This window comes from Xenopus tropicalis, chromosome 5 (genome assembly GCF_000004195.4).
Source record: "Xenopus tropicalis strain Nigerian chromosome 5, UCB_Xtro_10.0, whole genome shotgun sequence".
Classification (NCBI taxonomy): Eukaryota; Metazoa; Chordata; class Amphibia; order Anura; family Pipidae; genus Xenopus; species Xenopus tropicalis.
In genome coordinates, this window is record NC_030681.2 from 27,425,047 (window position 1) to 27,440,991 (window position 15,945).

The window sequence follows — 15,945 nt, forward strand, 5'->3', positions numbered from 1 at the left end:
CCCTGGAGCCACTGCCATCTTCTCACTGGGGAGATAACAGGTCCCCTTCACACCCTACGTCAATTGCCACAGTTGGGTTGCGGCAAAAAAAGTGCAGACATCACTCACATTCCGAGCAATGAAAACGATGCCAGTGAACACCAGAAATGACCAGGCAGACTTCAAAAACTTTGGCACAATAAGATTATTAATTGTATACTTTTATTTCTATAAGGCTTTCTGCACTATGACTCAAAGCTTGCTGTGTGCCAGCAGTGGCAGAGATTTCTGGGAATGGTAGCTGTAACACACTATAATTGCAGCTGCACTGTACATTCTAGGTTGGCCGAGAAGAACATTCATAGAACTGACTCTTTCCCCTATATGTAATAAAAGGCACTAATTTTGCCCAGGAGCAGTAACTTATAGCTTCCAATAAGATGTTTGCTTTTAAATAGGTGGCCACAAAATTCTACCTTCAGATTGGTTGCTATGGATTAATGCTCCTGGACAGTGCCTTATATTACATAACCCAATTAATGTGTTAAAGTTGTACAGTTATTCCTGCATGTAATGGCATATAGGGCACAGGAAATTGCTGAAAATAACACTTCTTCCAGGTGATTGGTAATACCTGCATGTAAAACTCTGAATACCTAAATTCAAAAAATCTTATTTTGCACAAACATTTTTAAAATGGTTTAAGTTCACAAAAATATAAGAATGATTGGTACCCTTGAACAAAAAGCATTATAGTTCAGCTGGATCCTTGTATGTGCTGTGATTCCCATTCACCTAAATAAAGAGGTATTTTTATGGTGCTTTATCCCCTGCAGGGAAAGGCACCATGAGAGTCACCCTGAGAGTCTATTCTTGTTTTGGTGGATTTTACTGGCTGTACAATTTCTAGCTTCCACATGGCAAGATGTCGAAAATACTCCTCCACAGACTATCATGGTAACCAGCAGAAACCAGAATATAATTTAATCATTAAGTAACCCAATAGGATTGTTTTCCCCCAATATGGATGCAATTTAGTTACCATCAGGGGCGCTGCTGCCATGGGAGAATAAGTAAATCATTTTTAAAAATTAGACTTATTTGCTTAAAATGGACCCTATGGGAGAGAGCTTTCTGGCTAAGGGATCCAATGCCTGTATTGTTACTGTCTTTTTATAACTGCATATATAGCCTCTTTCTAATTGCTTTTCCTTTTAACTCAACTTAATGCTTTCAGATACTGGTCATTGATTCTTTCAGTGGAGAGATCAGTGAGAAAGTCTGAATGTGGAGTCGGTTGTTTGGTGTGTGTGGGAGGATTTCCTGGATATTGTGCAGCTGGCAATCAGAAATATACCCAATTATTCTTCTATAATTAGACTGTCATGTTTCCCAGCATCTGTAACTGTGTGCATGGAACATTCGCTTTAATTAGAGTTGCATTAGTAGATATGAGATAGCTGCCATATTGCTTGCCGCATCTGGGGAATTCAGTTGTGAACTATTAATGACAGCACAAGTCCTTTTAGATGTTATACTGCACCGCATATCACGTGTATCTCTGGGGTTGCGTTTAAGCTTTCTTTTTTATATGGTCAGCAAATACAATATAACCCTAGAGAATATTCGGTTTATTATAATCAGGGCAACATGTTAATTCTATTTAATTAATAAAATATGCCTTTAATAAAATATGATAGACATGTTATCCATATTAAATCAGTTCCAATTATGGAAGCAATTCCAATACTGTACCATAAAATATAGATCTGAAGAGCAGTGCTTGATTAATAGGACTCTTGGCAGGAGTGGGTGCTGTTCCGCCTCTGTTGTCATACAAATACACATTAACGTTAATCTTTAGTCTTAATTTTCTTAATACATTACAACAGAGAACCTTGAAATTGCCTATTGCAGCATGTGTAAGTTATAATGATAGTTTGTTACAGTATTGTTCATTTTTTACTCCTTAGGTGTGACTACTATAGCTTACTTATCAGCAAATCACATTTAATCTGTTTAAAAGCCAATATCTGATTGGTTGCAGTGGGTTAACGGACCTTGTTCAAATATTGTGACTCCTGCTTGCCCCAAGTAGTATTCTGACTTTATTCCTGGTTCATATGAGGTTATAAGGAACATTCTGGCAAACATTAGGCTGTTTGCTTCCCAGTAGCCACTCATGTTTTTATATTTAATGAAATAAAGAATTTTTTTTTAGAGAAAGGAGTGCGGCTTTTTTCCCCCTCTTTTCTATGCTATAGCAGTGGAGCACTGCGTTAATATGGGCAGCACCCATCTTATATACTAAGGTTATATACCCATTTTAGAGGGACTGACCCCATTTCAGTATCCTTGTCCCCATGGAAAACTGACCCTGACAAGAATTCAGGCCTCTGAAAGCTGTCTCTGTAGAAACTGAGCTGTCACCTGACCCCCTAGCGCTCTCCAAACTTCCCTTGCCAGCTTTTGTTGCTGAAGGAAGGAATATGGATAAAACTATTTTGGCTTTTCTGGGAAAACATATTAAAGGCATTCTGTCATGGGAAAATGCATAGGTTCCTAGTGCTCCTCCAGCAGAATCATGACTTTTTCAAAAAAGCAAACTGGCTTTTTTTTCTATATTTAAGTTTGAAACTAGACATGGGGCTGGGCATGTTCTTAGTTTCCCAGGTGCCCCTGGATTTCACATTGGAACTCCGGTAACCTTACTATATGCCCAAATGTATCATGCTTCCAACGTATCATGCGATGAGCTGTCAGTGCCTATTAGCAGCTGAATACAGGCTGGCGGTACTGTGAGACTGATTGCGTTTTCTCAGGCCTGTGGGAAATGCTCAGAAGTGGGGCACAGAGATAAAATAAATGAGTGTTCTGTCAGCCCGGCGCAGTTACACAGGGGAAGGATAACAGCTGCCTGCGTATTTCTATCTATACATATTTCTATTTATACATATTTCTATCTATCCATATTTCTATTTATACATATTTCTATCTATCCATATTTCTATTTATACATATTTCTATCTATCCATATTTCTATTTATACATATTTCTATCTATCCATATTTCTATTTATACATATTTCTATCTATCCATATTTCTATTTATACATATTTCTATCTATCCATATTTCTATTTATACATATTTCTATCTATCCATATTTCTATTTATACATATTTCTATCTATCCATATTTCTATTTATACATATTTCTATCTATCCATATTTCTATTTAGACATATTTCTATCTATCCATATTTCTATTTAGACATATTTCTATCTATCCATATTTCTATTTATACATATTTCTATCTATCCATATTTCTATTTATACATATTTCTATTTAGACATCTGAATAGCAGCATCTCCGTACAATTGACATTGCTATAAGCCATGCTACCCCAGAGGTATGCTTGTAAGTAACATTCAAGGGGGTTCTGGTGTTTATCTGGGCTACGGAACCCAGTAGGCTTATCGGTACGGGGCTGTATATACCGCAGCTGTAGCCTATATATCACAATGAATAGGATACCGGCATTAGCAGTACGGGGTGAGCGTTACAGTCCGCCCTGCAGTGTAGGGAGGCGGCAGGCTCGGGAGGCGCTCGGGAGGCGCGCTAGCGGCACATAGTTCATCCCAACCTGCGGGCATGCGCTGCGTGTGCACGGCTCAGGCGCGTACCAGTGACGTCATTAGCGCCCGCCGAACCCGGCCGGAATCGAGAGCTGAACCCGAATAGGGAACCTACCGGAATAGGGAGCGCAACCACCCCACCGGAATAAGGAGCTCAAACCGAACCCTAATAGGGAGCTGGGGCACCGTCACACGCATGGATCCGCTGTATCTCTGGGCCCAGCGGCCAAACGCGCCTTCCCTGCCTGAGTAAGTACCTACCTACCTACCTGCCGCCTTCCCTTCTCCCAGCTAACTGCCTACCTACCTACCGCCTTCCCTTCTCCCACCCAGCTGCCTACCTACCTACCTGCCGCCTTCCCTTCTCCCACCCAGCTACCTACCTACCTACCTGCCGCCTTCCCTTCTCCCACCCAGCTGCCTACCTACCTGCCGCCTTCCCTTCTCCCACCCAGCTGCCTACCTACCTGCCGCCTTCCCTTCTCCCACCCAGCTGCCTACCTACCTACCTACCGCCTTCCCTTCTCCCACCCAGCTGCCTACCTACCTGCCTGCCGCCTTCCCTTCTCCCACCCAGCTGCCTACCTACCTGCCTGCCGCCTTCCCTTCTCCCACCCAGCTGCCTACCTACCTACCGCCTTCCCTTCTCCCACCCAGCTGCCTACCTACCTACCTACCGCCTTCCCTTCTCCCACCCAGCTGCCTACCTACCTGCCTGCCGCCTTCCCTTCTCCCACCCAGTTGCCTACCTACCTGCCGCCTTCCCTTCTCCCACCCAGCTGCCTACCTACCTACCGCCTTCCCTTCTCCCACCCAGCTGCCTACCTACCTGCCGCCTTCCCTTCTCCCACCTAGCTGCCTACCTACCTACCTGCCGCCTTCCCTTCTCCCACCCAGCTGCCTACCTACCTGCCTGCCGCCTTCCCTTCTCCCACCCAGCTGCCTACCTACCTACCGCCTTCCCTTCTCCCACCCAGCTGCCTACCTACCTGCCTACCGCCTTCCCTTCTCCCACCCAGCTGCCTGCCTACCTGCCTGCCGCCTTCCCTTCTCCCACCCAGCTGCCTGCCTACCTGCCTGCCGCCTTCCCTTCTCCCACCCAGCTGCCTACCTACCTGCCTGCCGCCTTCCCTTCTCCCACCCAGCTGCCTACCTACCTGCCGCCTTCCCTTCTCCCACCCAGCTGCCTGCCTGCCGCCTTCCCTTCTCCCACCCAGCTAGTTGCCTGCCTACCTACCTGCCTGCCGCCTTCCCTTCTCCCACCCAGCTAGCTGCCTGCCTACCTACCTGCCTGCCGCCTTCCCTTCTCCCATCCAGCTAGCTGCCTGCCTACCTACCTACCTGCCGCCTTCCCTTCTCCCACCCAGCTGCCTACCTACCGCCTTCCCTTCTCCCACCCAGCTAGCTGCCTGCCTACCTACCTGCCTGCCGCCTTCCCTTCTCCCACCCAGCTAGCTGCCTACCTACCTGCCGCCTTCTCTTCTCCCACCCAGCTGCCTACCTACCTGCCGCCTTCCCTTCTCCCACCCAGCTGCCTACCTACCTGCTGCCTTCCCTTCTCCAACCTGCCTGCCTACCAACCTACATACCTACCACCTTCCCTTCTCCCACCCAGCTGCCTACCTACCTACATACCTGCCACCTTCCCTTCTTCCACCCAGCTGCCTACCTACCTGCCACCTTCCCTTCTCCCATCCAGCTGCCTACCTACCTACCTGCCACCTTCCCTTCTCCCACCCAGCTGCCTGCCTGCCTACCTACCTGCTGCCAGAAAGCTCTAAAATAAGGGAAGGTCATCTTCTATATTGCGAATAGGAAAATAGACATATTTAACCCATGTGAGGCTGTGACTAAAAAGCAGCCCAGACTAAAACACAGACATTATATACGTAACAGGTGGAGTGGTTCAATTCATGGCCCTTAAAACAGTCCTCAGGTAGCACTCCCCTCCATAACCGTAATACGGGTATGGGACCTGGTATCCAGAATGCTTGGGACCGGGAGTTTTCCGCATAAGGGATCTTTCCGTAATTTGGATCTCCATAGCTCAAGTCTGCTATAAATCATTTAAATATTGAATAAACCCAATAGGACTGTTCTGCCCCCAATAAGGATTAATTATATCTTAGTTGGGATCAAGTACAGGTACTGTTTTATTATTACAGAGAAAAGGGAATCATTTAACCATTAAATAAACCCAATAGGACTGTTCTGCCCCCAATAAGGATTAATTATATCTTAGTACAACAAGGTTCTGTTTTATTATTAGAGAGAAAAAGGAAATCATTTTATAAAATTACAATTATTTGCTTATAATGTAGTCTATGGGAGATGGCCTTTCCGTAATTTGGAACTTTCTAGAAAATGGGTTTCCTGATAAGGGATCCCATACCTGTACCATTTCTTTTAGTGCCGAATTGCTAGAGCTTCTTTTGCAGGCTGTATAAAGCTAAACTACATATTATGTATGTCGTCTAAAATACGCATACTAGCTACTGTCATATTATTAATATAAGGCCCAAGAAGGGCACAGTTTCTTAAGAGAATATAAATACATGTACAGGTATAGGACCCATGATCCAGAATGCTCTGGACCAAGGGTATTCCGGATAAGTCTACTAAAAAAATCAATAAAACATTAATTAAACCCAATAGGATTGTTTTGCAGCCAAAAAGGATTATTTTTATCTTAGTTGGGATCAAGTACAAGGTACTGTTTTATTATTACAGAGAAAAGGGAATCATTTAACCATTAAATAAACCCAATAGGGCTGTTCTGCCCCCAATAAGGGGTAATTATATCTTAGTGGGGATCAAGTACAGGTACTGTTTTATTATTACAGAGAAAAGGGAATCATTTAACCATTAAATAAACCCAATAGGGCTGTTCTGCCCCCAATAAGGGGTAATTATATCTTAGTTGGGATCAGTTACAAGGTACTGTTTTATTTCTACAGAGAAAAAGGAAATCAGTTTTAAAATTCTGACTTATTTGATTAAAATGGAGTCTACTAGAGACGGGCTTTCCGTAATTCGGAGCTTTTTGGATAACGGGTTTCCAGATAAGGGATCCTATATAAAGATCCTGTATAAATAAGCAATCAGTGTGGTAGTTCCCACCCTTAGACAGACTTATTCTGTACAATCCTTCTTCACAAGGGTAGTATGTATCTTTATATTTGTGTAGAATATTAATCAGTGTTTGCTCCTTTTTTGTTCTAATGCATTTATTCAAGAAAAAACAAAATAGGCACCCACATTGTCAGGATCCCCTTGATAACCATAGTTAAAAACAAGGGTATTTTACTTTGGGATCCTAATACAGAGAGAATGCAGTTTATCCCCTTGAGATCACAGGGGATATATTTTACCCTGCAGATGTGCCGTCCCCACTCCAATTATGGTGGAACCTGATTCCCCCTGTGTAGCATCTCTAGAGAAAGTCCTATATAAATAACATTAATAAAGGGCAGCAGGCTCAGGCTCCTGTTCGGCTTTGGAGAATGATAATATATTGCTCAGCCTGGTTATTTTTCCCATTCTGAGTTTGGGTTCAGAACAAAATAATTGTGTTTGTATAATGTCATTTTTACCTAGTTACTGGTGGTTATCTTCTAACAAGGAGAGGCATGCCTGCCATAGCTCTCAGCGTAATTAACACAGCTTAGTAATTAGGAACTGCTGTCAGAGCCCATTATGTTAGCTGGAAATAGAATGAATTAAATGAAATGCAGTGACCTCATCCCCATGAATCTAGCACAGAAAGTGTTTTGTTTCCTTCTATTATATGTCTAATTCCCATTCTTTGTTTCCAGAGATCTGCCCCAGCTATATATATATATATATATATATATATATATATATATATAAAGTATCAAATTAATGTCATTCTTATATGCCTTAATGACAGTTAACCTTTTATGTGACTGTCTTCATTTGGCCAGTGTGGGAAGCTTACTGTCTGTGCATTTCCCTCCCAAATTGCCTTAAGTAAAGGTGAGCGTACAGTTGTATTCCCCCCCCCCCCCCCCCCCAGTAAACTGACTGCGTGTATATTCCAAACAATCTGCCTGGGCCAATCGTTATCCATGACTCCAGCGATTGGCTTGAATCTATTGACTGCCTGACACCATCTGCAAGGCTGCAATCTCGACTCCTTTCAGAAGCGCTCAGCACACGGCTTGAGTCAGCGAACAGACCCTGCTTAAAGCAGCATCTCACATCTTGTTAGCCTTCTTCTGAATAAGTCATGCAGGCAGCTAAATGCTGGGCTTTTTGCAGAGTAGAATTGGTGATTCTGCAGCGTTGAACCCAAGAGGGATTCTGAAAGGCAGCACAGTGGGAGACATGCATGGAATATATTTATCACGTCAAGTGATGGATCAAACTTGAAATCACTTTGTTGACTTAGAGAAATTTAAAGAGCAGGTCACCTTGGCCGCCTGCTGAAGCCTGCTCTTTGCTAAATAAATATAGAAATATTCTTATCTGCTTGACTTGCTGCCCTGCATAAACCAGCACACTGATGGTAGATGCACGAGGGAAGATGAAATGTCTGACTTTCTTTTTAATGCTTCCAGAAACTGTCAAGAACCGCTCCAAAAAAGGCTCTAAAAAGGGGAATTCCAGTCCCAGCAGCAAGTTACCTCCTGTCTGCTATGAAATAATTACTTTAAAGACCAAAAAGAAAAAGAAGATGGCTGCTGAGATATTTCCTAATAAGAAACCAGCTAACAACAACCCAAATTCTATCCAGCAATATCACCAGCAAAATCTCAACAACAACAACACTATCCCATCGCCACATTGGCGAGGGCTCTATGCCACCATCCGGGAGAGGTAAGAGTTGGCATTTTGTACCTTTTTTTTTTTTTTTATACTGACTGGCGGATTTGTTAGGTTTGAAAGCGAAAGGAGTTTTGCCTCCTTGATTTCCACTTGTTAAGTTATTATATCTCTGTTTGTGCCTGCAGTAGTAATGTTAGTGTCCCACATAATATTTGCTTTTGCTTTGTAGAAATGCAGTCATGTTCAATAATGATTTGATGGCAGATATTCATTTTGTGGTGGGACCACCAGGTGGAACTCAGCGGATACCAGGACACAAAGTAAGCGCTAGTCTCCTTTCGGTTTTTAATGCACAAATACATATTTAATGCTGATACATATTGAATTCAAGCCGGGTATTCCCAGCTAATGCATGTGCTCTGCCTCATAGATTTAACTCTTTCAGCTCAATGAAGTTCAGTCAATAGTATAAAACCTTAATTTCATGTCATATAAGGAGTGACTGAAACCTTATTAATTTTTTTTATTTTTGTAGGAGATTAAGCAGTTCTTCATCATTTAAATGTTTTTTTTTTTTATTTCCCCCTCGGTCTGACAGTATGTTTTAGCTGTCGGGAGCTCAGTGTTCCATGCTATGTTTTACGGAGAGTTAGCCGAAGACAATGATGAAATCCGGATACCAGATGTTGAACCTGCTGCTTTCCTTGCCATGCTGAAGTAAGCACTATCTCAGTCATACAGTTACTGCTTTAGTCATTTCATTATATGAACCCACGGTATATACAGAGCATAAATCAGATGGAATTGCAGTCTGAACTGCAGCACTTTAGCTTTGTTCCTGCCTTCAGTAGTTAATGAATGGCTTAATATTACAGTGTTATAAATAGCATATAGTAATGGAAGATTACACATCTGAGAATAGCCCTAGTCTCCACGTCAGTTATTATACAGGGCATTTAGTGAAAACGGCACAAAATCCCAGTATCATTTCATAGCCTTAAAGAGCATTTATATTAATCACAGTGAGCCAGAAGAAGTCGTGATAATGAGCACTCCCACCCTCATCCTGTTAATTAGCAAATACAGTGCAGGGTATTAAAAACACTGCATAAATGTAAACTGCCCTTTATCTGGCAGATTGTTCCAATACCACATAGCAGCTGAGGGGAGTTTCTCCCTGAAAAGTGATTACTGTACAAATTATAATCTGTTTTTAGGAGATATTATTGCTTAAAGAATTATATCATAATCGGGGAATAATGTCTTAGTGCTCACTTGTCATTTCATGGTAACATTATAAGTACACCGGCTATACCATTATTCACCACAGTTTGCAATGATTGGATTTGTTTTGTTTCTATTATTTAAAGATACTAATTAGAAATTGGTATTGGTGGATGGAGCACGCCAAGACTGCTTCTTCATAAAAATAATGAATGCTTTATTTCATACCTCTATTAAAAACATGTTGCCAAACACCACACCATCAGCTTGACGCGTTTCGTGGCCTACTGCCACTTCATCAGAAGCTGTAACTTTTTTAATTTATTAGAACACAGATTCAGTATCAAGGAATGGAACACTTGGCACAGGGTTCAAAGGAAATGCTTTTTAAAGAACTGATTTATTTGATTTTTCTAAGCACTTTCAGGTTGCAGTGCTGGGGAAGGCTGCAGGGGTCGGATTGATCTTGCATAGGGAATGGTTGTAAATGTTCTGTAATATTTAGTAAATATCTTGTTGCACCTTCTTTCAGCTGTATGCTAAAAGGTTTGGATTTGTAATAAATTGTCCTGCATCAGTTTATGCCATTTCTGTGTTTCATCCTTCTGTACATGTGCAGTTTAGTTTTTCAGTGGAAATGATAATGTCAGTTTGCTTAGGGAATATACTTGCTGTGAATGACAGACTTGGGTAGGATGATACTCTACATAATTGTCACACCAACTTATAAACCCACTACAGTTTAACTGTTTCTTATACTTTAGATCCTTGATGTTGCTGGATCACAGCTCCTAGCATCCTCCAATATGCAATTAAGGATAGATACATGCTGTATGTTGTAGTCCAACAAAATCTGGGGACCTCAGGGTTAAAAACTTGCAATTAATTGTACTGGTATAGCTTATGCTTGTCCCTCCTGACTGCCCAGGATTGATAAAGATTTCCACCCCCTGTTTTACTAATATGTCAAGTAGTTCACCAATGGTTTTCATTTTTTATTTTTTGTTTTTTAATTATTTGCCTTCTTTTTCTGACTCTTTACGGCTTTCAAATGGGAGTCATTGACCCCAGATGCCAAAAAACGATTTCTCTGTGAGGCTATAGTTTTATTGTTACTTTTTATAGCTTATTTTTCGATTTAGGTTCTCTGCTATTCATGTTCCAGTCTCTCATTCAAATCACTCTCTGGTTGCTAAGGTAATTTGGATCCTAACAACCAGATAGCTGCTGAACAAAAGGTTAAATAACTCACAAACTACAAATAATAAAGAAATGATTGCAATTGCAAATTGATTTAACTTTTAGTATAATGTAGAGAGCAACATTTTAAAACAAAGGTGAACAATCCCTTTAATATTATTTGTTTCCATATTATTATATGCAATTCTGAAACCTGTTATTTTATCTTTCCTTCTTAGATATATGTATTGTGATGAAATTGATTTGGCTGCTGACACGGTTCTGGCGACTCTGTATGCAGCTAAGAAATATATCGTCCCCCACCTTGCCAGAGCTTGCGTTAACTTCCTAGAGACCAGCCTCAGTGCAAAGAACGCTTGTGTTCTTCTCTCTCAGAGCTGCTTGTTTGAAGAGCCTGATCTGACCCAGAGGTGCTGGGAAGTGATTGAGGCTCAGGCTGAACTTGCTTTGAAAAGCGAAGGATTTTGCGACATTGACTTTCAAACTTTTGAAAGCATTCTTAATCGGGAGACTTTAAATGCCAAAGAAATCGTCGTCTTTGAGGCAGCTCTTAACTGGGCAGAAGCAGAATGTCATCGGCAAGAATTGCCTCCTACAATAGAGAACAAGCGAAAAGTTTTGGGGAAAGCACTCTACCTGATTCGCATCCCGACAATGGCACTTGATGAATTTGCGGATGGAGCTGCTCAGTCGGGAGTTCTGACTGTCAACGAGACCAACGATATATTTCTCTGGTATACAGCTGCCAAGAAACCGGACTTACAGTTTGTAAGCAAGCCCAGAAAAGGCCTTGTCCCACTGAGATGCCACCGATTCCAGTCATGTGCCTACCGTAGCAACCAGTGGCGTTACCGGGGCCGTTGTGACAGCATTCAGTTTGCAGTGGATAAAAGAGTGTTTATTGCTGGCTTTGGCCTTTATGGCTCAAGTTGTGGATCAGCCGAATACAGTGCAAAAATCGAACTGAAACGCCAAGGGGTGATTTTAGGACAGAATTTAAGCAAATACTTTTCAGATGGCTCTAGCAATACGTTTCCAGTTTGGTTCGAATACCCGGTCCAAATTGAGCCGGATACTTTTTACACAGCTAGCGTGGTTCTGGATGGTAATGAGCTGAGCTACTTTGGGCAGGAAGGAATGACAGAGGTGCAATGTGGCAGAGTAACTGTACAGTTCCAGTGCTCCTCTGATAGCACCAATGGGACAGGCGTGCAAGGTGGACAGATCCCGGAACTTATCTTCTATGCCTGACCCCGCATTTTGTTTCTGAAGCCAAGTGTATATATCTTGCTTTATAGAACCCGAAAAGCTTATGTTTGTATATATATATCTTATCAATAAAGATGCAGTCTATCAGATTATTTTGCTACTATAGATTTCTGATGCATAGATAAGCTCTAAATGACAGGCAGATGTACAAGTGCTTCTATTTAAGAGATAACCTAAAGCATATTTAAGTCTATGTATTTTGATATATACACCAAGCAAAAAGGACCTAAATAATGGGTAACTACCTGAGAAGTCATAGTCTTTAGAAAACCCAAGCCATTTCCAGTAAGGAAAGAATATACTAGTTAGCAGATACTGTCACAGAATCCTTGAAATTTGGGGTCAAAATAAACATGAAATTACTTGTAAGGGTGAAGCTATTGCATTCAGTGAAATCTTGCTTGGCTATGTATTGTGTCTGTGTTACAAAGAGAATTGGTTGCATAGGGAAAAATGAAGACCTCTTGCTCCTTATTAGAATTACTGTATATGGAAGGCACAGGCTCTTTTATCTTGTTGCGTGGCTTTACATTTGCAATAGTGAGATTGTATTGTCCCCTTGGATTCAAAGGAGGCCGCGAGCTGCTGCAAAAATTGGACTAAGGCCACAAAAACATGTTCCTCTGAGCTCCTAGGAAACAAAAAAACATTTGAAATCTTTATTTGTGGTTCATTAATGAATGTGAAATATGTTTTTCAAATACTACTAAAATACTCCTTACTAGCAGTAGCTCTTATTTAATAAGTATACATTTAGTTTGCCCCTAATGTAGCCCTTAAATGATGTAGACCAGTGCTCTTCAATTTCTTTGGCGCTATAGGCCATAATCTGGTTGAAGACACATTTGAAAGTCAAATAATATTAAAAGTTTAATGTCATAAAAAGATGTATTTGGAGTCCATAAGGGCCGCAGAAATGCCTTGGGTGGGCCACATCTGGCCTGTGGCCTTCAGTTGATAATTGCATTCTTAGACAACTTGCAATCAGTTATCATTTTAATATCACCTCTCTTTCTAACCTGAAATGTATATGCTGCCAGAATGCCGATTCAGTCTGCAGGCAGATTTTTCTTGCTGCTATTTTTCATTATTGCACTTTTACCTGTTTGGATCTCCTTTTCATCTTCTAGTCTGCTGCATCAACCATAGCCTGGTTGCTGGGGGACACTGTATCAACCATAGCCTGGTTGCTGGGGGACACTGTATCAACCATAGCCTGGTTGCTGGGGGACACTGTATCAACCATAGCCTGGTTGCTGGGGGACACTGTATCAACCATAGCCTGGTTGCTGGGGGACACTGTATCAACCATAGCCTGGTTGTTGGGGTCACTGTATCAACCATAGCCTGGTTGTTGGGGTCACTGTATCAACCATAGCCTGGTTGCTGGGCTTATTGGGGTCTTAGCAACCAGCTCAGATTCCAAATTGGAAAGCTGCAGAACAAAAATTTAGTTAATTGAAAAACTACTGAAAAAATTAAAACCCATTGCCAATTGCCTGAGAAGGCCAGTGGTTTCAATCATACTGATGTTACTCTTCCTTTTTAACTTTTTAATGTTAAGGTGGCAGCACCGCAATGTGAAAGATGACTACCGGCCAGGAACCCACCAGTTGCCCAGCCAATGTTATTCTTCAGTTTGTATTACAAGCACCATACAGTGGCAGATACATAAGTACTAAGATACTGAATGAAAGCTCCAGTTAAGAAGGATGGGGTGGCCACTAACAAAATAAAGGATACATTTTGTGGGCCTTTAGTGTCCTTTGAACTGTTTGGATTTGATTTGCCCAGAATCCCAGAGCAGTTACCAGTAGCAACTAGTTTGAAATAGTCTACTACAAGTTAGTTTCATTGGTTGATATGGGAATTTGTGCTGTGTTAGTAAACCGTCTCCCTTCACTTTTGGTGGCCTTTGTACCTTATGTTGAAGCCTTCGCTGCTATTGCAGAATGTTTTTGTGGTTCTCTCGTTGACAGCAGCCAAAGTTTACAAGAGTGACTAAAGGGTGAATTCTCAAAGTTCTCTTCCAATTACTCCCATTCCTTATTCACTTATAGGGACCTATTAGTCATGTTGTCTTGGGCCTAAGGGTTTACCAGATAGCCTTTAATAATGTGGAGCACCAAGTTTTCAAGTATAGGTGATGTGTTATCATTATAGACGTTAAGTCGGAAACTAGCTTTAGCGGATTTCGAAACTGTCTTTATCAAGGGTTTCCAGATAACAGATCCCATACCTGCAAAAGCTGTTGGAGAATTTGTTAGGGGAGGTTTGTGTAATAGTTTTTTTTTCAAGCTTGGAATTATATGCCCCTATTCCTGGTAGGAATCAAACTTGGGAGCATGCTAGCTAAATATCAACCTGGAAAATCTGGAGGCATTTTTTATATTTTTCTTGTTATTCCTGTCTGGCATGAAAGTGGTTCATGAATTGACAGCTTTATCATAACATTTACACTTTGGATCAATGTGCCTCTTGGTTAGAATGTGTTCTTAAAGCAGCCCAACATCATTCCGTGCTATAGGATGTTAGAACTCAACAGCAGTGCCGAGCTTTAACACCCCACCTAATCAAGTACTGATAATTGCTTTGGAAATTGGAGAGCAGTGTGTCAAAATTGACAGTGCATATTAATGGGGGCTTTTAAAGGAGAACTAAAACCTGAGTAATACCATGGCTGTTTTTTCTCCCAGACAGCATCACTGGGGACCCCCTAAAAGTCCCTAAACATTTGCTTTACCTTGACCTGAGAAGTAGAGCAGCGCAGCAGGGTTGGCAGGCATCCTCCCTTGTGAGTGCTTGGTGTGAGCAACTGCAGAGAAAAGGACCTGAAGCGATGGGAGATGGCGCCTACCAACCTCACTGCACTACTCTGCTTCTTAGAACACAGTACAGCAATTTTGGGCGTTTAGGGACTGCAGTGGTGCCATTTGGGAGGGGGCTAAAGTTATTTCCCAGGTTTATTTCTCCTTTTTAAAAATAATTTTCCATATTAAGAATTGTTAGTAACTTCTAAAATGAGTAGTAGTAGTAGTAGTAGTGTTTTTAAAAGAACCATATTATATCTGCTTTGTGCTACATCTCTGAGATCCATAGTTCACCCTACATCACTTTACAAATGGAAACTACATCAATTTTTTGAAAATAAATTGCTAAATGCATTGAGTGAAACTGTATGCACAGTCGTCTTATTTCTGCCAAAATGTATAAAGTGGTTGCAGTAGCTTGCCAGTGTATTTGTAACAAGCTGATGATAGGGTTCTAAGGAAAACGTTCCTATGTGACAGCTGTGATGTTCTTGTGGCCTTATAGCCTTACTCGCTGGTGCAGGTCCGTGTAGCTGCTGGTCTGTTTATTTATTTTATATCCATTTTCTCAGCAAACAGTGGCTTTGTCAGCGTAGAAATTGATATTGTCCCTTAATTACAAATAGAATTTTCAAATAGTTTCTGACAATTTTTATTTTGACTTTAAAATATTTTACTAATAATTCCAGCTTGTTTCCATACAATGTTATTTGTTTTAAAATATGTTTGGGCATCGAAGTGCCATGCTTCTTGTGGCATATATACTGTAAAAATGTACATTTCAAACTGTAATTTTTTTTTAATAAATGTAGTTCCACTAAACTGTAATATTTATTTACCACTTGGGGAATCTATTATCCAGAAACCAGTTAGCAAAAATTGAAAATGAGGGGCGGCATGTTCTAGGAGGGGGAGAGCCAATCACAGCCCTGCAGTCACTCAAGCAAAGACAGACTCTCCTCCTGGGAAATGAGGCAGAAATTTTTAATAATTCAACCCCAAACACAACTTTTCCCAGCACATTCCTTCAATATTTAG

At 41.4% G+C, this 15,945-nt stretch overlaps 1 protein-coding gene across 3 annotated transcripts; it reads left to right on the forward strand.

The window, feature by feature from the left end:
* Positions 1–3,554: 3,554 nt before the first annotated feature.
* On the forward strand, positions 3,555–15,729 carry btbd3 (BTB (POZ) domain containing 3). Of its 3 annotated transcripts, none has more exons than XM_012962528.3 (5): positions 3,555–3,865; positions 8,197–8,455; positions 8,634–8,724; positions 9,003–9,121; positions 11,047–15,729. In XM_012962528.3, exons 2-5 carry the CDS (start codon positions 8,313–8,315, stop codon positions 12,077–12,079), a joined length of 1,386 nt encoding a protein of 461 aa, XP_012817982.1. In that variant the 5' UTR covers positions 3,555–3,865; positions 8,197–8,312; the 3' UTR covers positions 12,080–15,729.
* The last annotated feature ends 216 nt before the right edge of the window (positions 15,730–15,945 follow it).